Source organism: Neurospora tetraspora (genome assembly GCF_033439725.1).
Source record: "Neurospora tetraspora strain CBS 560.94 chromosome Unknown B0H65scaffold_1, whole genome shotgun sequence".
NCBI classification, from domain to species: Eukaryota; Fungi; Ascomycota; class Sordariomycetes; order Sordariales; family Sordariaceae; genus Neurospora; species Neurospora tetraspora.
The window spans coordinates 2,928,480-2,949,405 of NW_026944383.1; the positions used below are offsets into that span (position 1 = coordinate 2,928,480).

Consider the following 20,926-nt stretch of genomic DNA (forward strand, 5'->3'; position numbering starts at 1 on the left):
TTTGAACCACTACGTGCCGAGGTTGTGACCAAAGGACTCGTTGATTCGGTTTCATACACGGTAAATGATGTTCAAATTGTTTCAATCCATTGCCGGTTATCCGTGCAAGGCCTGACCGGCACAAGGTCGAAGTGGTCGCCGAGAATAAGCGAGAGATTGGTGGTTAGGTTGCTCGGTTTACGTAGGCCGTACCTCGGTGATGAAAAGGACCGAAGCTCGACACGAAAACTACCAAGAGGGAGACGTACCCGTGCCCACCATACCGCCGTGAGTAGACAATCTTCCTTGTCAAATAGGAGAGACGGCATTCTTATCATGAAACTTTAAAGCCAGAGGCAGGGTTGTAGGTTACTATTGTCCAAGTATACTACCTGTTTGTCATCAAATTGATTTCAGCCATCAAGCCACTAGATCAAAGAACCGACACGGACGAGGTAGGCAAATGTGGAAATGCAGAGCGTGGTCAAGGTCTAGTTCCGGCGCACGACAGCGTTTTAAAGACGTTAATATACATACATAAGACTCCTCGCCCAGCCCACGTGGTTCTTCAGAAAAGCCAAACGTTTGTCTTGTATAAATGGCAGCAAACCCCATGATCAAATGATAAAGCAGATCGACTCCGCGACGCGAACACATAACAGGAGCATCCTCGTTCTCCTCCTCCTTCGCATATCCACCCCAAGGACGCAAATAGCACATGTTGATTAATGATAGAGCTTATTACCCCCTCGATCCGTTTTCCCCTTTCGTACTAACGGTCTAATACCCAGAACGCAGGACTGATCCGGTTTAGACGTCCCATTCCGTCTCGACGAGCTCAGGCTCATCCTCCTCCTCCTTCGGGCTCAGGGCAGCAAAGGAAGACTGCTGGTAGACGATCTTGGACGACTTGTTGCCGTTAACAGCCTGAGGCTTGGTGGCAACCGGGGTAGAAGCCTCTTGAGGCTTGGCCGCCGCGGACTCGGACTCATTGGCACTATCGGTGGCGGAGGCCTTGTTCTTCTTGGACTTGGACTTCTTGGTCTGGACGGTATTCCAGGCCTCCTCGTCACGGAGGAGCTGCATCTGCTCCTCCTCAGTGGGCAGAGACGACATCCAGGTCTGAGGCTTCTTGGCCTCGGGAGCAGGGGCCTTGGCCGGCTGGGCGGCAGCGGGAGTGCTGCTGCTGAAGGTGTCCAAGGGCTCAACAGAGACGAACCCGTTGTTCTCGGCACCGCTATCGCTGTGGGAGCTACCGTTCGCGCCATTGCCAGTCCAAGCAGATGACTTGGCAGCCTGAGCGGCCATGAAGGCAGAGCCATCCTTGGCAGCACGGCCTTCGGCGATGCGGGCCTCCCTCCTCTGCTTCTCGAGCAGCACCTGGCGGGCCTTCTCAGCCTCTTCGCGGGCAGCCTTCTCGGCCTCGGCCTTCTTGCGGTTCTGGCGTTGCTTCTTGGTTTCGACCTTCTCCAGAGGCTTCTCCTTCTTTGCCTTCTTCTGCTTTACCTTATCGGTATCGGTAAGGCGGAGGACCGAAGGGCCCGAGGTCGTGGGTTCGAGCATATCGCTGACGTCACCGGCGTCCTGGGCCTTGACCTCCGGGGAGGCGACCGAGGACTCGTCGTCATCGGCATCGACGCCGGTAGTAGAAGAGGGGGCAGAAACACCCTTGGGGGCAGCCTGTTGAGGCTCGGCCTGGACCTCACGCTCGAGGGCACGGGACTGCTTCACCGACTTCTGACGCTTCTCGTCCTGCTTCTTCGTGCTGAGGACGGTGCCCTGCTTGATGTTGGCGAACTGGCGGGCGAACTCGCGGTTGTCGATACCATCATCCTCATCCGAGCTGTAGCTTGCGGGCTTGGTGGTGGTGGGCACAGGGGCGGCCTTGGGAGCAGCCTTAGGTGCAGCTTTGGGGGCGGGGGCAGCCTTGGCCTTGGCCTTGGCTGCCTTTTGCTTGGGCTTCTGTACCTTCTCTGGCTCCTCGACGATTTTGCTTGGTGTTTCTGTTCGCTGCTTCTTAGCCTTCTCTTTGGGTTCCTTGCGTGTCTCTTGCGGCTTCTCCTCCAACTTGTGTCGCTGCGAGGGCTTGCGAGCAAGCTCACGCTTCTTCTGCTGCTCTTTGTAGTTGTAGGTGTAGAAGCCGGCAACGCAGATGATGGCGACCCATCCGGCCAGGGTAGAAAATGAGATGCCCATGATTAAAGAGGGGATGTGAAAGTCGCGGTGTGTGGAATGAAAGCGCGCAACGCTGGGTCGGACGCGTAGGTGGTGAGCTTCGAGGTCGCTGGGAGGGACCGATGGCGTTCAAGCAATGATCGTAGCTTTATACCGAAGCTTCTGTGGGGGCAATTGGGGAAGCTGGTAGATCGGAGACCCTTTCAAATGTCCGTTGGGGTCGGGGATAAGGTAGGGTGATCCGAGCTGGCGATGTCGAGATAGGAGGATGGACCACCTATAAATCCGCTGCCACGTCGTGGGGTAACGAGGATGATTACAAGGTAAGGTAGGTAGTTAAACCGTGTATCTGCCTTTCCGCACCAATGGGTAGACGGAGAGAAACGATGTGGTCGAAAGTGGATGATTAAACGGTGCTTGTTGAGGAACACGGGTTGGGGAAGAGAGAAAAAAGATGGCCTCGTCTGGGTCTGGAAACGAAGTCGGTCGAGGGACCTTGTCTGGTGGGTGGATGCCGCAGGTGAAAGGTGTTCAGATGTTAGAGGTTCCTTTTGCGCCGTTCATTGGCCCGCCACTGTGTTGCGCGGAGATAGGTCCTGCGGGCTGCAAGCCAGGAGGTCGATACCCCTGCCACCCGAGGAATGGGTGGTGAGGACCCTCGAGGTGCGAGATCACGTGACCTTGTGTCGTTCCAACACAAGACAAGGGACGTGGCCAGTCTGAGATGTTTTGTGTTTCGTTATCCCGTGTTGATGCTTCGCTTGGAGCAAAAGAGGATGGATGCGGAGGTCCGGAAAAGTGGAAGCCTTTTATAATCTCATTCAAGTCCCACGTTCCAAGTTGTGTGTCTGTTGGCCACGGCGTGCATGTTCAACGCAGCAATGGAACAATGCATGGTCGGCCAGTTGAACGTTTCAACCATTTTGGTGTCTCATCGTGACCACGACGTATATACTATATCGTTGTCTACCTTCGCGGCATAGGGAGCCGGGGGACTGAGACGTGAGCGTCGTCAGACTTTATCCCTGGGCCGTATTTATCATCGCCGAGCACTTAAAGATTGCCATTGAGTGTTGCATCTTGTTTATAAATTATACCTACCTGCAAAACAGAACTCAACCCACAAATCCAATCACCAGCAAGCGGACTGTATGTATCGCCTTGGTTGGACAAACACGTTATGGTGACCCAGCCATCATCTGGCTGCCATGTGCAACGCAACTTGGTGAACAAAAGCCCCACCGCAGTGACCGCCGGCTGTTTGTGCCCGGGCCCCCACCGTCCTGGAACCGGCCGGCAGCGGGGGTTGAGGTCGAGGTCCGTCCACCCCTTTTACCGTCAGGCCGTCCAAATCACGGGCCACGGCAAGAGACGGGATTAGGCGCAGCTACCAAGTCGGACATGGAGGCTCTACACACCTACGGCGTTAGCAAAACCTGGACGGAAGGAAAGAACAACTCACAACTGGGTCACTTGAGTAGATCCGATGGTGTGTACCTTTTGTGTTGCCATTCTACCAGGGGAGTACTTGCGATGACCGTCCCACCTTCCTATCACAGCGAATCTTGGAGCCGGTGCTAATGACCCCAAGACTCGGGCTTGTTGACCCCGCGTCGGATTGGGAGACTCGAAAAGCGCTTTTCATAGCTCGTTGCTTATCTTGACTTCAACTTCATTCTCAAAAGTCTTTCCTTTTTGAAGACCACTCTCGCTTTTTCTACTCCCGTATTTTTTTCTCCAGTGTCCAGTGCGTCTATACCCCTGCCCGTTATCCAGTAGGTACCTGACCTTTTGGTGGAAACCGGAGCTGCTTCAAGACGTCACACACAACCCGCAGAGGTGAACCGCTCGGCATCACTCCGCCAACCTTCCTCACATACATATATTTTCACCAGCAACTGAACACATTTCAAAGACTGACGGATAATTCGCAGAAGAAAAAGGCCACCATGGCTCCCAAGCAACGGATCATTCTCGACACCGACCCCGGCGTCGACGATGTGCTGGCTCTGCTTCTCGCCCTCAGCGCCTCGCCCGAGGAGCTTGAGCTTGCCATGATCTCGGTCACTTACGGCAACGTTCCGCTTCAGAGGTATGTATATGGATGGGCATGTTTGAATCCCGGGTAGCGGCAGCTTTTGTCTAACCTCAAATTCTTTTTCCCCCGTCCCGCAGCTGTCTCCGTAACGTCGTTGCACTGTTTCACGTGCTGGAAAAGGAGATGAAGTGGCGCGAGGAGACGGGCAAGAGCACCCGCGGCTTCGGTGCCCTCAACACTTATAAGCCTGTTGTCGCCGTTGGCCCGGAGCATGCGCTGGAGGATGAGATCCTTGCGGCCGACCATTTTCGTAAGACAGACCGAGACCTCCCATTGTTTGAACACGAACGGAGTAGTTGACAGATTGTAGATGGAGCTGATGGTCTTCATGGCGTCCACGAGAAGGTAAGTGAGCTCCTATGACCGCGTACATTTGCTACCATCGTATTCGTTGCCTGACCATCGTCCCAGCAACCCCATCTTTCCCCCGCCGACACCTGGCGCTCTCTGTTTAGCGACGAAGAGCCCCAGGGCGCAAATGTTGAGCCTCCTTCGTACTCCAAGTACTTCACCCCAAGCAAGGCGCCGGCGCACAAGGAGATTCTCCGCATCTTGAAGGAGTCGCCAGAGAACACTGTCACCGTCGTTGCCGTTGGTCCCTTGACAAACGTGGCGCTGGCAGCTGCTGAGGATCCCGAGACTTTCCTGCGCGTTAAGGAGCTCGTCGTCATGGGCGGTGCCGTAAACGTCGAGGGCAACGTGACCCCTGTCGCCGAGTTCAACTGCTACGCCGATACCGTTGCCGCCGCCCGCGTCTACGCCCTGACCTCGCCCAACCCGTCCTCGACCATGCCCCCCGTCATCCACGGCAAATCCGTCTTGCCTCCTTATCCCGCCAAGCTTTCCAAGCAGCTTAAGCTGACCCTCTTCCCTCTTGACATCACCACCCCGCTCGAGCTTAGGAAGAAGTACTTCTACGAGACCATCCAGCCGATCACCAAGTCCGGCAGCCCGCTTGCGCTATGGATCGAGACCTTTATGACGGGCATCTTCAACAAGGTTGATGCCATGCTTGGCGACGGCAGCGAGCCCGGCCTGTCCCTCCACGACCCGGCGTGCATTTGGTACATGCTGACCCAGGATGATCCCGCATGGGAACCCGTGGCGAAGCCGGAGGATATCAGAATCGAGACCTCCGGCCAATGGACCAAGGGCATGCATGTCGTCGACAGACGACACTTGGCGAAGCCGAGTGAGCAGTCAAGCAAGGTGGAAACGCACCCGTCGGATCCTTTGGATGCGACCACCTTTGACGAGATCCCCGGAGACGACATGGGCTGGCTGAGCGTGAACAAGGGAAACAGAATCAACAGGATGGTCAAGACCCCCGGCGACGAGAAGTTTGCCGCCATCTTGATGGATAGACTCTTTGCTTAAATCTGCTGGTAGCACTTCTTGTTTTTCTTCTTCTTTTTGTATGAGAAGCGAACCTATTCCACGCGGAGTTTTTGGAATCTGGGGTATCTAAAATCAATATTCGCTGGTTCTTTTTTAAAACGAGATCTGGACCTGCTCGTGACGCCTTGTCTTATTTTTCTTCTTCCCTCAGGGTCAGCATAAGTCTGAACAGAGAGATAGAAGGGAGAAGTCATCGATTGGGCATACCAATGTGGGAAAGAAACCCTGTAGCTCCGCGTGCCAAATGCCCAAGATGATGCAACCGAATCTTATGCCACGCCCACCACCCACCCGTGTTGCCCTTTTATGTGAAGTGTCCGTGCCTGCCACACCATTCCCTTGATCTTTTCTTATTTCCTTCTCCTGCCTCCTCTTCCTGGGTTTGAGAGAGCATGGTACCAAGACTCGCGCCCCCATGCACAGCACGTAGTCCCGCGCAACAAGGGCAGCGCCAAACCGTAGTTTCGTGGGTTCGTAGTATATCTCAATGCTTCGTCGTCCCGATCGTCGCTCCCTTGACTTTGGTCCAGTCTATGCTTGCGTCCAGCGGTTCGTCCACCAGCCCAACCAGGCAGACCGTGTCGCCACGGATCATGTGCGTTCCCAGCTCGATCTCGGCCGAGGGCTCGTCGTCATCGGGGGAGCGGATGACTCGTTCTACTGCTCTTTGTAGGAACTGTTTTGCGTTGCTTGTCGTTAGCGATAAGCCCTTTTAATGGTTGAAAGAAAGTCAAGACTCAAGAGAGGGCGGGGAAGGGCAAGTGGGAGTGAGAAGACATATACTACTGACCACATTCGTGCTCATGTCTACCGAGATAAGCGTGCCTACTAGGGTGCGGCCATCGACCGTGATTATGCAAACCTTTTCTAAAGTGAGGGATAGATGGTTATGTTAGCTTTCTGATCTTGCGAATGTCCTTTAAACTTTGGGATGCCATGACCAATTGCTTTTGCGACTGCTAAGGCTTATCACGTAAAGATGGAAGAGGAAGACCAACTGTTAAGGTACGAATTTACCAAGCCCGCCGACATGGTGAAGGATGAATTGGGTGTTAATGGTATTTTGTGTTGTTCGGTGTTGGCAATGCGCGGACCCAAGAACGCCGTGATAAGCAAAAGTACTACGTAAAGCCCAAGTTCAAAGTCGAAGTATCGATTCGAGCGAGGAGGTATGTAGTCGTAAACACAAAGTCGTCCGTCGGTTTAACTCGAGGGCAGCTTGCTCGCTTCGTGTGTTTTGGTAAGCCCGAATGGGGTCGTTGGTTGTTCGTCGGTTTCAAAGGTGCAATTGGTTTCGTCGTTATTGATGTTTTCGTTTCTCGTCGATCGATCGCGAAAGAGGAATGTCTGGTCGGCGCGCCGCGTCAAAGAAGAATAGTGGATACGTAATGCTGGAGGGATGGGTGAAATCGTGGTGGATGGGACAAGAACGTCGCCATGAAGCTGGAGCTTCTCGGTAGAATCGCCAAGCCCAGATCACTGACGGACGACGGCTCACGGCGGACTGTCAGTGGAGGTCCGGGTTGGAGCTTCTCAAGCGGACCCATTCTCCACTCAAATTGCCTGCCGCGAAAAGCGGTATTATCGGCTTACCCCTTTTCCTTTGGGACGGGAGTGTTGCTTTGTTTACTTTTATCCACTTTGGGGTGAGGTCAACCACCGAATGTTAGGTTGCTGCTTGGATGATTGCCGTCTTCGTGTGGTTTACCAGCAAAATATACAACTTGTTTCTCTCTGGATATTGTCATTGCTATCCCCCGGTCTTCGCAAAGAGTACCATTGGGAATTGCGTAGCAGCTGACGAGTTTGAGCAGGACCGAGTTGATCACTATCATCCGGACCGTTAACCTTGGCTTGATAGGTAGACGTCTCTGAGACGGTCCAAAGTACTGTACCTGCCATTCCCATGCTTCAAGAAGCTCCAAGTATTTGATAATTTACATCTTGAATACCAGCGAGGATTGCCGTGTTTACAGCCAGAACAGCCAGGGTAGAAACCGAATGCGGAGGGAGAAATCACCGCTTAACCCCGCAGTAGGAGCCCCGCCTTATCTCTTAGACGAACGCGGGGGACGAACATCTCCCGAAGGTGCACCAACTGGGCTAGCTGTTGAACATTTCCTCGCCATCTGCCGTCAAGTTGTTCCAGTTGACCTCGAGCATTTGGCGGCCGGACATTGGTTCGGAGCTGCGTATTAACCTTGATTTCATAGCGTCATCGGATTTGCTTAAAAGCGTTCGGGTTCACTTAGTCCGAACTTCCACCCGTATCCCCAATGACTCGACATGCCTTTCCTCTCCTTCGTACTTCAAGACTCCTGAAGCATCTTACTCTTCACTGAACAAACCTGTTTACGTTACTCCGGTTTACCAACTCCGTACAATGTCTTCCGGTAACCCAACTTCCAAGATGCTGGCGGCCAATTCGTTGAAGCAAATCTTCACCCAGGAGAGCCGCCCTGCTATGGGTGTCTGGCAGATGCTGCCGGGGGCCAATATCTCGAGGATTCTCGCTCGATCAGGGGCTGACTGGGTGATGGTTGACTGCGAGCATGGAAATATTGACGGTAGGTAACCGGAAATATGGTAGTAAATAATGGGTTTTGTTGAGCTGAATGATACTGGTCAGATGCTGCGATGCATGAAGCAGTTCCGGCCATTGCTGCCCTGGGAGTTTCTCCCATTGTTCGGATCCCAGACCTTCGGCCGTGGATGGTCAAGCGTGAGTGCCGTTCATATTGCCTTGCCACTTGGACAGTTACTGATATACCCTTTACAGGAGCGTTGGATAGCGGTGCCCATGGAGTAAGTGCATCGCGGTATCTATGAGTGTGAACCAATGTCTGACGGTTTTTAGATCCTTGCACCGCTCATCAGGACCGTTGAGGATGTCAAGAACTTGGTGACCGCGGCAAAGTTCCCACCAGAAGGCAAAAGGGGATTTGGATCGCCCATTGCCATGCAAAACTTCAACCCCATGCCAACCTTCACCGAATACCTCCAGCAAGCGAACGAGAGCCTCTTGACTATGGTACAGATTGAGACACAGGAAGCCTTGGACTCGGTTGAAGAGATCGCTCCGCTTGTGGATGTCATCTTCATTGGCCCTTTCGACTTGGGTAACAATATCGGTCACCCGATTATCGAAGGGAAGATGGATCCGGAGCTGGATGAGGCTATTGAGAGGATCTTGAAGGCTGCCGTGACGGCGGGCAAGAAGTGCGGCATCTTCTGCACAGGCGGGGATCAGGCCAAACAGTACGCCGACAAGGGGTTCCATATGATCAGTGTCGCAACGGATTACACATTGTTGGGAGCTGCAATGGCGGACAGCCTGACCATTGCGCGTGGCCAAGGGAAGCAGGACAAGCCGGCATCGTATTAACGAGAATGAGGCAGTGGTAGCGACATACAAGGGTGCCAATAATTGGACTGGCCTCTCTCATGACTTCTCGACTTGATCCATTTTAGCTTCAACCTGCTCGACCGTGAAGCGGTGCATCAACTTGACGGCCTTGGAGGAAAGCTTGGGGTCTTCTTCTGGGGCTTGAGCCTTGCTGATGTGAATCTGTAAAAGTGTTACTGAGTGTCAATTCCCACTTGCCTAAGGTTTTGACGAGTTGAAGAGACTCACCACAGGAACATCAAAGTCATACAGATCCCTCCAGGCCTTCGACTCTGGCTTGACAATGTCGACTTCCTTGTACTCGAAAGGCCGGCGGTCCCAGACATCGGACAGGACAGATCTTGCCTGAACACATAGACCACAGCCTTCACGCCTGAAGAAGGTGATCCGGGACGGAAAGGGCTGAAATAACCGGCTTGTAATGCGCATGTTGTTACTGTTAGAGTTTGTGAAGTCAACCACAGCGAAATGTGTTTAGATGTCTCGAGGAGATATGCCCTGGTGTTGTTGATCTTCAACTCAATCGGATGATGTTTGACGTCGGACATGGCGCTTGCAAGTGGACAAACTAGGTATAGGGCTGGTTTGCCTGCCGGAGGCACACCCACTGTTACGCGCCAACACGACAGAGTACGTGACCACTGTAGTGACGACAGTACGGGCCCGAGCTCACGGCTCCGGGGTGCCTTCCCCGCCCCGGCACGGGCTGTGGGAATTCCACTTGGCACGCTGGAACAGGAAGCCGCTGATGCTGTAGAAAGCTTGAATGTTCCACGCTCTTCTGGCGGAAGCTTCCACAAGGCCCATCTCGTACTCCATTTATTTTCTAGACAAAGCACACCCCTCCTCCTGTTCACGTTGGACGAGCAACGACCAAACCTTCTGTCAATACAGTCTGCATTCTTAATTCTTTCCGATAGCGCATCATTCACGTCAAGCGAATCTGCGTGGACTGTCTTATCAAGGTTCTCACACCTGCATAATTGGATAGCAGCTAAACATCCACCATGTCCGAGGCCAAGAAGTGCGTCCATCAAGGTTGCGGCAAGGTCTACACCGACCCTGAGGAGGTCTGCCGCTACCACCCTGGACCCCCTGTTTTCCACGAAGGCCAGAAGGGTAAGTCATGTCCAATTCAATCTTGTTGAAGTTCGACGGAATGTAGAGATAGCCCCGGCTGACGCACATGGCTGCGTAGGATGGAAGTGCTGCAAACCGCGCGTGCTCACCTTCGAAGAGTTTATGGCCATTGAGCCTTGTACCGAGGGCAAGCACAGTACCACCGATCTTCCTCCCAAGATCGAGAAGAAGGAGGCCGATGAATCACTGCTCGAGGCTCAGGCCGCCAACGCCGCCAATACCCTTCCGCCACCACCCCGTGCGCCCGTTGCGCAACATGCGCCCACCCCTCCGCCGCCGGCGCCAGAATCCGAGGATGACGAGGAAGGAATCGAGATCCCGGATGGCCGCGTGTGCAGGAGAAAGGCTTGCGGCGCGACCTACCAGAAGGGCGCCAGCCGCGAGGGCGAGAAGTGCGTACACCACCCCGGCGCTCCCATCTTCCACGAGGGAAGCAAGGGGTACAGCTGCTGCAAGCGCCGCGTCCTCGAGTTTGATCAGTTCATGAAGATCGAGGGCTGCAAGACCAAGGATCGGCACTTGTTTGTCGGCAGCGGGAAGAAGGAGGCTGCGGCCGCATCGGGAGGCGAGGAGATTTTGGAGACAGTCAGGTAAGTTCCGTCCGTTATAGTCATGTTTCGCAGCCAAGGCCGGCCAAGGATGGCTGTGTCCTGCAAACAATCTTTCCATCTTCATCTCCTTGATCCTGCCATTCCACTGCAGCTCAACTGACCCGTGTTTGCTCTACAGGACCGACTTCTACCAGACCCCTTCATCAGTCATCGCATCTTTCTTCCTCAAGAAGATCAACAAGGACGTCGCCAAGGTCGAGTTCAAGCCTAACGCCATCGTCCTGGATCTGCCCACGACAGACAGTCCCGTAAAACGGTACAAGACGGAGGTGCCGCTCTTTGGGTCCATCGTCCCTGAGAAGTCAAGCTACAAGATCCTCGGCACCAAGCTGGAGGTTACGTTGTGGAAGGCAGACGGCAGCTCTTGGCCGGTGCTACGCAGCGATGACCGGCCAACAGGTGAGATTTTGCAGGTTGGCCGGGCCGGAAGGGTGCAGTGATTGAAAGCATGAGGGAGGTACCGGGCTAGAAAGAAAGAAAGAAAAAAGAGCGAGGGGAGCATGCCAGGTTTCCATTGTTGATTGTGTCTCGAACTTTTCCGCTCCGTGTGTTGTTTGTTTTCGCCGAGAGCGCCGCCAAGGGACGGGACACGGAAGAGGTCAGCTTTTGGTCCCGATAAAAACTGCGGTGCAGGACGGTCTGGAAGCACAACCACCGGCAGAGCACAGTTTCACTCGGAAGCCAAGAACGACGCCATAGACGCACGGGGTTTATAAAAGCGCTGATTTTGATCACTCCGGTTTCAAAGCGATTATCAAGGTAGGAGAGACATGGATGGTGGTTTAGGCAGCTACGGAGCGTGGAGCTAGGTTTACAGGCCGCCTCCGAAGACCAAGGACCGGAAGGACCCGGGACAAATTATACCAAGAAAGGACAAGACATTGGAGTAAGACCGGAAGCTACACCAGAAGATAACAGGTAATAAAGTCTGACTTGGGTAGAAGACTCGACTGATATAATAGGATCAACGATATCGGTTACGTGCAAGCCAAGAAAACATCTCTCTATGCAATATACGGGTATCCCCTAGTCACGTCACAACCACCCATCCTTACGCCCCCAGTCTGGCCCATTCCTTGAGAAGGCTTCCATTGTGTTGATCGGGTGCTGTACGCGGCCTGGCTCTTGGCTTTCTCTCGGCCGTTGCTTGGCTCTCCTTGGCTGTCTGGGATTTGATAGTTGGGCTCGGATCTCGTTAGCGGTGAGATCGACGAAAAACCGTGGTTGGGTTGGGATTTTAGATTGCCATGTTTGGAAAAGGGAAGAAGAGGAAGAGGAAGAAGTCATCATGATCCCAGCCGATCATACTCCCTCTTTGGAAATTCTGCTCGTTTCACACCCGTCTCTTTTTCACAATGCCTAATATGGATACAGAATGACGAGAAGAGAGAGTGTTTACCCCTTTGGTATACCTAGTTTCAAGCTTCAGCCGCCTCTTGGCTTACCATATCTGAATGGCGTACGAAGTACGTACACGGTAGTTACACTACATACATACACCCTTCCTGGATTGGATCTTTAGATCCATGGAGAGCATGGAGAGCATGGAGGACAGCCGAGCGTGACGACTGAAGGGAGGACAAGCTCAACAAGCTAACTACCCACTCATGACAGAAAAGCTGGCACCTTTTCGGGCACTACATGGGCCATCAGCGTAACTGAGGGCCCGTTTGGTTCATCCAGCTGTTTTTTAAACGTGCTGATTTGGGGTACAAAGCGGAAAATGCAGCTAGAAAGCCACTGCTTTGTACCAGGCAAAGACGTGGGCTAAAAGACGCGTTGTTGTGACCGGGGTTGTGATTCGCGCTGTTGTTGTGACCGGGGTTGTGATTCGTAGTTGGTTCTGTTTCTTTCTATTTTTATGCCCTTGGGTATGAAGATAGAAAACAGCAGAATTGGCCAAAATGGGCCCACTAATTCCCTTCTTGGGCCTTCCAAACCGCCTGCCTTAGCGCGATACTTCTTGACGCAGCCAAGCTGGGTTAAATGGGCAAACTGACCCCCAACTTCCTGCATGAATCAACTTTGCTGATTTGCAGGGGTCGATTTCACATACAAAAGAAAAAACAGCTGGATGAACCAAACGGGCCCTGAAGGTGCCAGCTTTTTTGTCATTGGCATGCTACCCAGGTCTCGCATCTCGCATGCACAGCCTCAATGATCTCCCATTTGCCACCGTCATCAATCCCTTGCCGGGTGTTTCCCTACCCGTCTGCCCGTTTCTTGCTCTTCCTCCGACTACTTATATACACAGTACAACTTCTATTCTACCCCCACGATAACCTTTCAAAAGCGGAAAGCCACCCCCTGATCACCGCTGCCGCTCCTCAGCTACGCAGGCCTTGTTCTCCTTTGCTTGTCCCCGGCCACCCACACCTATGTAAGCAGTTTACATGGTTGGAAACAACAACATCCATACATTGTTTAAGGTTCCCGTGATACGACACGGGATTTGAACTACCTACTTATCTCCCTAGCTTACCTTTGCTATGGCGGGGAGATATCCATATTTCTTTTTTTCTAGGCGAGATGTCTGTAAAAATCGTAGTAAGCAGGCGCACCCGCTAGAGGTACCCTCTAATTTGGAAACCCACTGTGTATTCCCGCTTCTTATCTCTGCTCTATGATTTACTATACCCCAGGAATGATGACGACGTAGTCTCAACAGCCTATCATATGTTTCGGATTGACCACGAGGATGATCTACACCTCTGCATGGATATAACTTGTTAGCTTGGTACGTTGATCCTACAAGAAACAGGAGCCAAATAAAGGACAACCCAGATATTTCTTGTATGAAAATTAAAGTTCTTTGCCACCCCCAAAAACCACGCTAACAAGTTATATCCATGCAGAGGTGTAGTTGGGATGTCTGGTATGCGCCGGCGCCCAGGGCACGGCGGGTTGTACATACTGTGTATATCTATAGTGAGTCAAGGTCTCTGTATCTCTTATGTCTAAGACCGGAAGAGGTGCCAAGATCTTGTGTTGTCTGTGGTGTTTTAAATGTTACTTGGAAGTTTGTGTTATTTTCCCAGTCCTTATAAGATAAAACCGTCTTGGCTCTACACTCACAGGCGCCTGGGCGGTTAATATCATCCCGGGGAGACGGGTTGATAGATGAGATGAACTCCGTCTGATCGAGGTCACTGGCACGACTGGGATGGAAATGAAGACAGTTAAGGTATATAGGTACGTACGCGGCTCACCGGTGATGGGTAAGGTAGAAAGGTATGTAAGTTGACGAGAAGATCGACTTGACTATAGGGAATAGGTAGGTACAATTCAATACTGGTTTGTTTAGGTATTAGTATAGTTCTTCGGACTAGGGCTGAACAGGCAAGATCTGGAGCTCTTATTGGCCTCCCAAGAGCGAAACTGGTCTTTATTTGAAGTATCATGGGACAATGACAAGGGTTTTTGACGCTACGGAAGCCTTTTATATCTCTCTCCGACTCCTTCAAGACTGGACGATATCGGTCTACGGTAATTAACCGATAGAAAGCCGAACGCTTTCCTATATCCAGCAAAGCGTTGGCTTTTTTGCACCAAACTAATAAACAAACCAGGGCTGGATTGTATGCACCCCCAGATTCAAAGACCTCCACCGCTTGGCGTTATGGACTTGAGATCCAAAACGAAACTTTTAGGATCAACCTTGTCCTTGTCTTTCCCCGGAATCTAGCATTCCAGATCAATTGTGGCTGTGTAAAACCCTACTACCTCTACAGACACCAACCGACGAAACTGTACTACTGTCCGTGATAGGGAAGTCCCAGAAAAAAGTGCCCACCTATTTCCCACTTTATGACATATGAAAGTTCCTGCGCGGACTCATCTCTCTACGAAACCATGGATGACAGAAAAAACCAAGCCGGATGTTTACATATCCTCCGAATTCTTGCATTGTGTAGTACTTGTGTACATGTGTACCTTGCTTGTACACGTAGCTGCGGTGGGCAAACCGGCCGGGGTCCCGGAAGACGGAGGGGCAGGACTTGACTTGACGATGTAGGTAAACCATCTCACTTTCCACTTGGATGTCAAGGGAAGATTGAAAGAAGGAATTTCGTTCCATTGATTGGCCTACTTATTAAACTACTCTGCCAACTCTGCCGTGAATCTGTGAGTATTGGGTAATGGTGCAAGGTAGATTTCCGATTTGTAAGACGAAAGTTTGTCATGAAAAAACTATATTTCCGCTTTTTGGATGTTGGTTCCTCTGAGTACAGATTACATACCACCATAGCTCCTACCTTGGTAGCAAAGCCGGCCACGTGAACGGTGAAATGCGCGCGCTTTTCGGTTCCAGACTCCCGTCGTGGGTAGACGGGAGGTTAGGTTTCTCTTTCCTTCCTCGGTTTTCCCCGCCGCTCGTTCCCCGTCCGATTAGATCTTTCTTAACAATTTGAGTTACCTCTCACAATACCAGGACTCCATTTGTAAAGGTGTAACAGACAGTATCTACTCAGACAAAACACCAACAAGGCAGTGATCATGTGTTGCCTCGCTGCCCTCTAGATTCGGATTCGGCTTTGTGTGTCTTGCAAGGCTCTTGGCTTTTTGGCGAAGTCAAGACACTACAGCACAGCAACTTCAAACATCCCTCTCTCTCGCAGTGGCTTTTGCACGTGAATATTTACTCTATACTCGGAGGTAGAACGCACTCAAGACATGCATCTCTTGGTAAACCTCGCTGTCAGCACGTGTTTCGCCGGAAGTTATACAACTTGGAACTAGATCAGAGCATGTCTTAGCTCTCTCCCGCTTGGCATTCATGTTACACGACCCATCCATCCATTTTTGTCATTTCGAATCCTGGATATATACAATTTATGTGATTCTTCGGAGGGGAGAAAGGTTAGGCATGTACGGGAGTGATGACGGATAAGAAGGAGGTACAAGGACGGGTAACTACCTTGCCTTGTTACCTATCTTGTTACTGTTGAGGTATTTGTGTAAAGTAATCAATGATGCATGCGAAGTTTCTACCCTGAAGAGAAAACAAGGAACTTGATGTTAGTCAGTATAGTTAAAGGGTGGAAAACGACAGAAGAACCGAGTATTAGAATAGTCTGTTTCATTCTCACATGGTACGAAGGAACACAGGGCTATAAACATTCAAAAGGGAGAAATCAAAGCAGTGTAGATGTTCGAACAAGGTTTGTGATTGATAAGCCTGACATGCATAGATGGATCTGGCATCTACAATCTCATTTCCCTCACACCCACCCACCCTTACGCCCTCAGCTCTCGCGCGCACCGTCATGGGTATCTAGATAACGCAAACCCAGCCGCGGGAAGAAAGGCGCTAATCTACCATCTCTCACAACATGGAGATCTGAGTACGGCATTTCCTAACAAGAAACGCAAAAAAGCAAGGAAAAAAGTAGAAAAAAGAACGGAAATCCCGAAAAAAAGTCGGTCTTTAACCCAGGTTATTTTTTTTCTTAAACCAAACGCTATGCCAAAAAGAGAAAATGTCGTTCGTGGAAAATCATAATCTTGCTTGCCCTTGTCCCGCTTCCTTGCTTGCTTGCTTGTTGCCCAACGCCGCGCCGCTGCTGTCGATCATAAATGCCTGAAACCCAAGATATAGCAAAAAGAAAAACACAAACACACAAACAAACAAGCACCAAAAAAAAAAAAAGCCAAGAGATAAGAAAAAAAAAAGAAGTGGAAAAAAAGGGAAACCCGGAAAGTGGGTGGCGTCCCAAAAATCCAAGACATCCCCGTCTCAAACAGGGGAGACATGTACCTCTGCCTCCTCCACTTCCTCATCAGACGGACGGCGCGGAGGAGCAATCCTGACCACCGGCGGCGGCCTTGGCGAAGGGGGAGGCACCAGTAATGATGGTGAAGAAGCCTTTTCGTTCGGGGTTGGGAGGTTACTGTTGCTGCTGTTGCTGTCCGAAACCATAATCATAGATCTCCTAAAGGCGACAATAATCTGTCCGTTTGTCATGTTCTTCCCCAAAATGGTGCCGCGCTCGGGATCGATGCTGTTGCCGGGGTCATCGAGGAATTGGAGGATTGGGGCGCCTTCGGGGGTGTAGCCGAGGAGTTTGGCGCGGTATTCGTTGTTATTGCTGTTGTTTTCGTCGGTGGGACTTTCTTCTAGCCGGATTGTCTCCCTGGAAGTTGTTGTTAGTCTCTGTGGTTGGGGGCAGTTTCAGATTTGAACCGGGGGTAGAGATAAGGCAAAGGACAAGTGTATAAAAAAACAAAAAAAATAAAAAAAAACGTACTCCCTGCTCATGGGCAAGTCGTTGGCCGAGATTCCCTTGAGGCTACTCTCCGATCTACCCCGGCTTCGAGAGCGCAAGCTCCTGGATCGAACGCGCTGGACACGTTTGCGCATGGCGCCGTGGAAGGCGTGGCCGATGCCGGCGACGACGAGGACGGGAGTGCCGAGTGCTAGTGCCCAGGGTCTAAAGTACAATGAGCATTTGTTTTCTGACGAGAGTAGGGGGAGAGAAAACTTACGGGTTCTTGTTACCACGAATGGCGTTGAAGGCAGCCAGGATAATGCCCAAGATGGCTATGAGCGAGCCGACCTGCAGCATCGTCCAAGTAGACCAGTAGAGCGACATGAGGTCTTCGCCGTCACAGAATTGCAAAGCTAATAGGGCGTAGACCTCCATGACCACGGCGGTGATGGAGAGCACAAAGTAACCGGAGCAGATGAGAAGGCATCGTTGCATCTTGTGCCGGTAATGCTTTGTCCCAGGTCTGGAATCCGCCAGCGCCTCGCAGGTCCTAGGGAGCACGTTAGTGCTTGTTAGAGAAAAGAGGAGTGAGGAAAGATAACATACCCTGAATACTTCCATGAGGCGAGGAAAAGCATGATTATGACAAACACGAAGAGGGACCAGTAAATCCCATCAAAGGCCGTCCGGCCGAGGTGTGAGGCGAATTCGGCATAATGCTGACATTGCTCAGGGTCGATGGGTTCAAAACCGCCGGCCATGCTAGGCTGAAGAGTGATGTAGTTTGACTTGTAAAGAATATGAGATCTGAACTTTTTGCGTAAAGATGAGATAGAAGTGAATGATTTCTAGGATATTTGTGAATGCTCCAGAGCTCTTGATCAAACAATCCCAATTAGGACCAGATGGGGAATTGGGATTTGTATATATATGGGAAATCGGGAGGAGGGACAAGGAGTACAACGAGTAGATAATAAACGCCAAGCAACTGGGGTGACGTAGGGGGTGGAAAAGTCGACTGGGAGATGTCGACTAGGCAAAGCCACAGATCAGATTTGAGTCGCGGGAGTCTCAACCCACTGGAGTAGTGATCGAGTTGTTGACTAGGGATACATGGAGAAACAGCCTAGTTCTAGGTGGGGAACGGAAAACGTGGGACCGACTGCGGTCGGCTGGGTCGAAGTCTATGCAACGTCTTAAAGAACACGGTACAAGATGAAAGAAAGATGAGAGATTTAGAGCCGGTAGATGATTGTTTCTTTTTCCACTTTAACACCCTAGCTGTATTACCGGTACTTACATCAAGACAGTGGGAAGCCGCAGAAGAGCCTCTGCACGGAAAGGGAGGTGAGCTAGTCTGGTGTCCATTCTGGGCGCTAGGCATCCTATATTGATTCGGGACTTCTTGGACGAACTTGGCAACCTCGAAGGCTTGTAGATATGTAAGTCTTCCCGCCGATCGCTAGCTTGGCAACTAAGGTACTTGGTGACCAAGCGGTAAAGAGGTTAAGCTAGGAAGGCCGGGGTCATATCAACAACTCAGTCTCCCAAGACTTCACAGCCACCGGTACTCGGTGCCAAGACTCTTACGAGCCGCACGGGGGGCGTGTGAAATTGATGGCGTCCTCGGGCTCTCGATAGATAGGTGCCGTAAGTCAACCAAAGACTGCAATTTATTGCATGCCTGGCATTAGATTGACGGCATCGAGAATCATTCCCTTGCTCAAAATATATTCACGGAGCACGTCAAACTCCTCTCCTTCCTCCTCTCCGTAACGAAGCACTTCCCCGAATCCGAATGAGCAAGCAATCTTGTCATAAGCGGCCCGTTCATCCTCTCGGATCCATCGTTCCCGCAGCGGAATACCCGGGCCCCAGGTCACCCGCTTCATCTGGTCGTTTGCCGTAGTAGTGGCCACAATGCCCATGGTCGCAGTGAAGCCAATGTAGGCCAGCATGCCGAAGAAGGCTACGTTGGTCGCCAAAACAGTCTCCATTGAATCTTGCCATGTACCATAGTTCTTGGCGAGAGCCCAGGCAGCGACAGGAGTGAGTCCCAAGCCCGTCATGGGTAGAAGTGCCTTTCTCAATAACTTGGCGCGGGTGAAAGCCTTGGTAGAGTACGTATTTTCGACAATGCCAACAGCGGCATCAAGGTCCTTGGCATCAAATGCTGCGTCCAGTGCCATCTCAGCAACCTCGGGATCAACCGCGTTCTTTGGCATGTCGGGGTTCCGCTCCTCGTAGGCCAGCTTTCCAGAGCTAAGCTTGGGGGCAGCCTTGTACGCATATAGGCCCAAAACGTGCGGCAGTGTCCTGGGCTTGCCAAGGGAGGCCTGGAGAGCAACATACTCTTTGAGCAGCAGCGGGGTGATGACAACAGGAGGATGCGAGATGATTGCATATGCCGCATCTGAGATCTTGTCAGCGGCATCCTTGTTGAAGCTCAAGTAGGTAAGAGGCTGAAGTCCCTCAGGAGCAGCCGTCGAGGCCCGGGCGTTCCGGCCGTTAGCATCCAGACCAAGCAGATCAGACGCACCCGTCTGATCGGCCTCTGCGCCGGCTGCGGGGGACTGGCTGTCGTCTCTGACAGTAGCAGAGGCAGAAGCCGCTAACGGGACGGTTGGTTGGACCAAGGCGCGCAGAGCGGTGAGGGTCATGTGCTCTGACGGGATGCCCTGCTTGGCCAGAAACTCTTTGGTGACACGGTCAAGATCGGGAGTGGCATGCTGCCCCTGGGTTTGAGGGGGTGCGGTCTCGGTGGCTAGCCGCTGCTGGGGTTTCGGTAGTTTCTGCGGGGCCGTGAACTTGGAAGCAGATGCAGAAGGCGATGACGACGACGAAGACGATGGCTGATTCTGTGACTGGGAAACCTTGGGACTCTTTTTCTGGGCGGATTGCGACAGCGACGGCACCCGTTTCACCTTTGAAAGGGAGCTAGTGGTGCTCAGCATACGGACAGCAGCGATCGACGCGGCTGAGCCCTCTTGGGTGAGCTTGGCCAGGTGTGTGCCGGCACTCAGTGTCACCAGGGAGCGCTTGGCAAACGGCGCAGACACGGGCGCAGACGCCGGTCGGGCATGTTGCTGGCGGGAGTAGATAAGGCCGCAGACCTGACGACTCTGCTGCCCGGTGAGGTTGGCCGTGGTGGCCCTGAGGTTGTAGGGACGGAGAAGCATGGTAGGTGAACTGGAGGCCTAGACCTTGCAGTGGGATGGATCTCGGGTGGATTTGGTGAAGCAGACACACCGGGATACCGATGGGACTCGTCGAGTCGTGACCCGCCTGACCCCGTGGGGAGAGTTGGTGGGGAGAGTTGGAGATATCCACCGCCCCGAGTCACCGACGGAGAGCAGGTGGAGGACAGGCGTGTGCGGTGTGGAGAGGGCCTAGAGAGCGCCTGGTTTCCGCCAAGCGCAAGGAAAACAACCACGTAGACGGTAGTATCGGGAAAAGGGGTCAAGAAAAGGTGGTGATTGGAGTTGGGGAAGTGAGGCCGGAGTGTCTGGCTCTCTGGTTTGTGCTGCGGTCAAAAGAGAGCTTGAAGAGCTAGACACGATGGTGCAGATCGGTGCATAGGGTGCTCTTGGCCTCTTAGTCTCTGTGCCACGGCGTTGTACGCTAGCTTGAAAGAGTAGCGAAATCCTACCCAAAAGACAAGGGAACGGTTCATCCGGTCTTGGCCAGTAAGGTAGCGGTGCTGACACATGCAACTAGGGAGGAGATGCTCGTAGCCAGCATGTCAAACAACATGTCCGGGAGATTGGGAGTGCAAAGCCGATGTGGTATCTTACACGTCTTCCAGAGCCGTATGCGATGTCTTTTACGTAAGATCTACTCCCACGACGGCTTCTGGAAAGCTTATTTCAAGAGCTCATCACTTTGGGGAGGCTCTTTGACCTCGATCGGA

The 20,926-nt window shown here is 52.2% G+C and overlaps 9 protein-coding genes across 9 annotated transcripts; 4 read left to right on the top strand and 5 right to left on the bottom strand.

Annotated features, from left to right (window-relative positions):
* Positions 1–163: 163 nt before the first annotated feature.
* On the bottom strand, positions 164–2,175 carry B0H65DRAFT_504819 (uncharacterized protein; the record flags this gene model as incomplete). Its single annotated transcript, XM_062827947.1, has 4 exons — positions 164–228; positions 249–280; positions 503–568; positions 866–2,175. 4 exons carry the CDS (start codon positions 2,173–2,175, stop codon positions 164–166), a joined length of 1,473 nt encoding a protein of 490 aa, XP_062686189.1.
* Positions 2,176–3,878: 1,703 nt separating this feature from the next.
* Positions 3,879–5,789, top strand: B0H65DRAFT_449817 (nucleoside hydrolase). The gene is made up of 5 exons (XM_062825973.1): positions 3,879–3,901; positions 4,089–4,246; positions 4,330–4,502; positions 4,563–4,597; positions 4,664–5,789. Exons 2-5 carry the CDS (start codon positions 4,104–4,106, stop codon positions 5,627–5,629), a joined length of 1,317 nt encoding a protein of 438 aa, XP_062686190.1. The 5' UTR covers positions 3,879–3,901; positions 4,089–4,103; the 3' UTR covers positions 5,630–5,789.
* A 79-nt stretch (positions 5,790–5,868) lies between these two features.
* Positions 5,869–6,864, bottom strand: B0H65DRAFT_25747 (uncharacterized protein). Its single transcript, XM_062822568.1, has 3 exons — positions 6,649–6,864; positions 6,441–6,517; positions 5,869–6,326 (listed from the first exon to the last, which is right to left on the bottom strand). The coding sequence occupies exons 1-3, from the start codon at positions 6,680–6,682 to the stop codon at positions 6,135–6,137; spliced, it is 303 nt and encodes a 100-aa protein (XP_062686191.1). The 5' UTR covers positions 6,683–6,864; the 3' UTR covers positions 5,869–6,134.
* Positions 6,865–7,941: 1,077 nt separating this feature from the next.
* Positions 7,942–9,228, top strand: B0H65DRAFT_25950 (Phosphoenolpyruvate/pyruvate domain-containing protein). Its single transcript, XM_062822599.1, has 4 exons — positions 7,942–8,217; positions 8,280–8,372; positions 8,430–8,455; positions 8,508–9,228. Exons 1-4 carry the CDS (start codon positions 8,034–8,036, stop codon positions 9,033–9,035), a joined length of 831 nt encoding a protein of 276 aa, XP_062686192.1. The 5' UTR covers positions 7,942–8,033; the 3' UTR covers positions 9,036–9,228.
* Positions 9,093–9,485, bottom strand: B0H65DRAFT_544106 (uncharacterized protein; the record flags this gene model as incomplete). The annotated part of the gene is made up of 2 exons (XM_062829268.1): positions 9,093–9,218; positions 9,285–9,485. 2 exons carry the CDS (start codon positions 9,483–9,485, stop codon positions 9,093–9,095), a joined length of 327 nt encoding a protein of 108 aa, XP_062686193.1.
* A 578-nt stretch (positions 9,486–10,063) lies between these two features.
* On the top strand, positions 10,064–11,575 carry B0H65DRAFT_563068 (HSP20-like chaperone; the record flags this gene model as incomplete). The annotated part of the gene is made up of 3 exons (XM_062830222.1): positions 10,064–10,175; positions 10,255–10,786; positions 10,926–11,575. 3 exons carry the CDS (start codon positions 10,064–10,066, stop codon positions 11,245–11,247), a joined length of 966 nt encoding a protein of 321 aa, XP_062686194.1. The 3' UTR covers positions 11,248–11,575.
* Positions 11,576–12,959: 1,384 nt separating this feature from the next.
* Positions 12,960–13,600, top strand: B0H65DRAFT_449824 (uncharacterized protein). The gene has a single exon (XM_062825974.1). The coding sequence runs from the start codon at positions 12,965–12,967 to the stop codon at positions 13,244–13,246; it is 282 nt and encodes a 93-aa protein (XP_062686195.1). The 5' UTR covers positions 12,960–12,964; the 3' UTR covers positions 13,247–13,600.
* A 2,450-nt stretch (positions 13,601–16,050) lies between these two features.
* Positions 16,051–17,962, bottom strand: B0H65DRAFT_26063 (uncharacterized protein). Its single transcript, XM_062822610.1, has 4 exons — positions 17,623–17,962; positions 17,294–17,566; positions 17,056–17,238; positions 16,051–16,941 (listed from the first exon to the last, which is right to left on the bottom strand). Exons 1-4 carry the CDS (start codon positions 17,775–17,777, stop codon positions 16,545–16,547), a joined length of 1,008 nt encoding a protein of 335 aa, XP_062686196.1. The 5' UTR covers positions 17,778–17,962; the 3' UTR covers positions 16,051–16,544.
* Positions 17,963–18,544: 582 nt separating this feature from the next.
* B0H65DRAFT_26021 (uncharacterized protein) lies at positions 18,545–20,467 on the bottom strand. Its single transcript, XM_062822603.1, has one exon. It carries the CDS (start codon positions 20,193–20,195, stop codon positions 18,690–18,692), a length of 1,506 nt encoding a protein of 501 aa, XP_062686197.1. The 5' UTR covers positions 20,196–20,467; the 3' UTR covers positions 18,545–18,689.
* Between the last annotated feature and the right edge of the window lie 459 nt (positions 20,468–20,926).

Excerpts from the sequence above, each read along its gene's own strand:
- B0H65DRAFT_449817 (XM_062825973.1), top strand. The coding sequence starts at position 4,104 with ATGGCTCCCAAGCAACGGATCATTCTCGACACCGACCCCGGCGTCGAC. Across the intron at positions 4,247-4,329 it reads GGCAACGTTCCGCTTCAGAG|CTGTCTCCGTAACGTCGTTG; the intron begins GTATGTATATGG and ends CCCGTCCCGCAG. Across the intron at positions 4,598-4,663 it reads TTCATGGCGTCCACGAGAAG|CAACCCCATCTTTCCCCCGC; the intron begins GTAAGTGAGCTC and ends CCATCGTCCCAG.
- B0H65DRAFT_25747 (XM_062822568.1), bottom strand. The coding sequence starts at position 6,682 with ATGTCGGCGGGCTTGGTAAATTCGTACCTTAACA. Across the intron at positions 6,518-6,648 it reads GGTAAATTCGTACCTTAACA|AAAAGGTTTGCATAATCACG; the intron begins GTTGGTCTTCCT and ends CCCTCACTTTAG. Across the intron at positions 6,327-6,440 it reads TAGACATGAGCACGAATGTG|TTCCTACAAAGAGCAGTAGA; the intron begins GTCAGTAGTATA and ends AACGCAAAACAG.
- B0H65DRAFT_25950 (XM_062822599.1), top strand. The coding sequence starts at position 8,034 with ATGTCTTCCGGTAACCCAACTTCCAAGATGCTGGCGGCCAATTCGTTG. Across the intron at positions 8,218-8,279 it reads CGAGCATGGAAATATTGACG|ATGCTGCGATGCATGAAGCA; the intron begins GTAGGTAACCGG and ends GATACTGGTCAG. Across the intron at positions 8,373-8,429 it reads TCGGCCGTGGATGGTCAAGC|GAGCGTTGGATAGCGGTGCC; the intron begins GTGAGTGCCGTT and ends TACCCTTTACAG.
- B0H65DRAFT_449824 (XM_062825974.1), top strand. The coding sequence starts at position 12,965 with ATGATCTCCCATTTGCCACCGTCATCAATCCCTTGCCGGGTGTTTCCC.
- B0H65DRAFT_26063 (XM_062822610.1), bottom strand. The coding sequence starts at position 17,777 with ATGGCCGGCGGTTTTGAACCCATCGACCCTGAGCAATGTCAGCATTAT. Across the intron at positions 17,567-17,622 it reads GCCTCATGGAAGTATTCAGG|GACCTGCGAGGCGCTGGCGG; the intron begins GTATGTTATCTT and ends CGTGCTCCCTAG. Across the intron at positions 17,239-17,293 it reads ATTCGTGGTAACAAGAACCC|ACCCTGGGCACTAGCACTCG; the intron begins GTAAGTTTTCTC and ends ATTGTACTTTAG.
- B0H65DRAFT_26021 (XM_062822603.1), bottom strand. The coding sequence starts at position 20,195 with ATGCTTCTCCGTCCCTACAACCTCAGGGCCACCACGGCCAACCTCACC.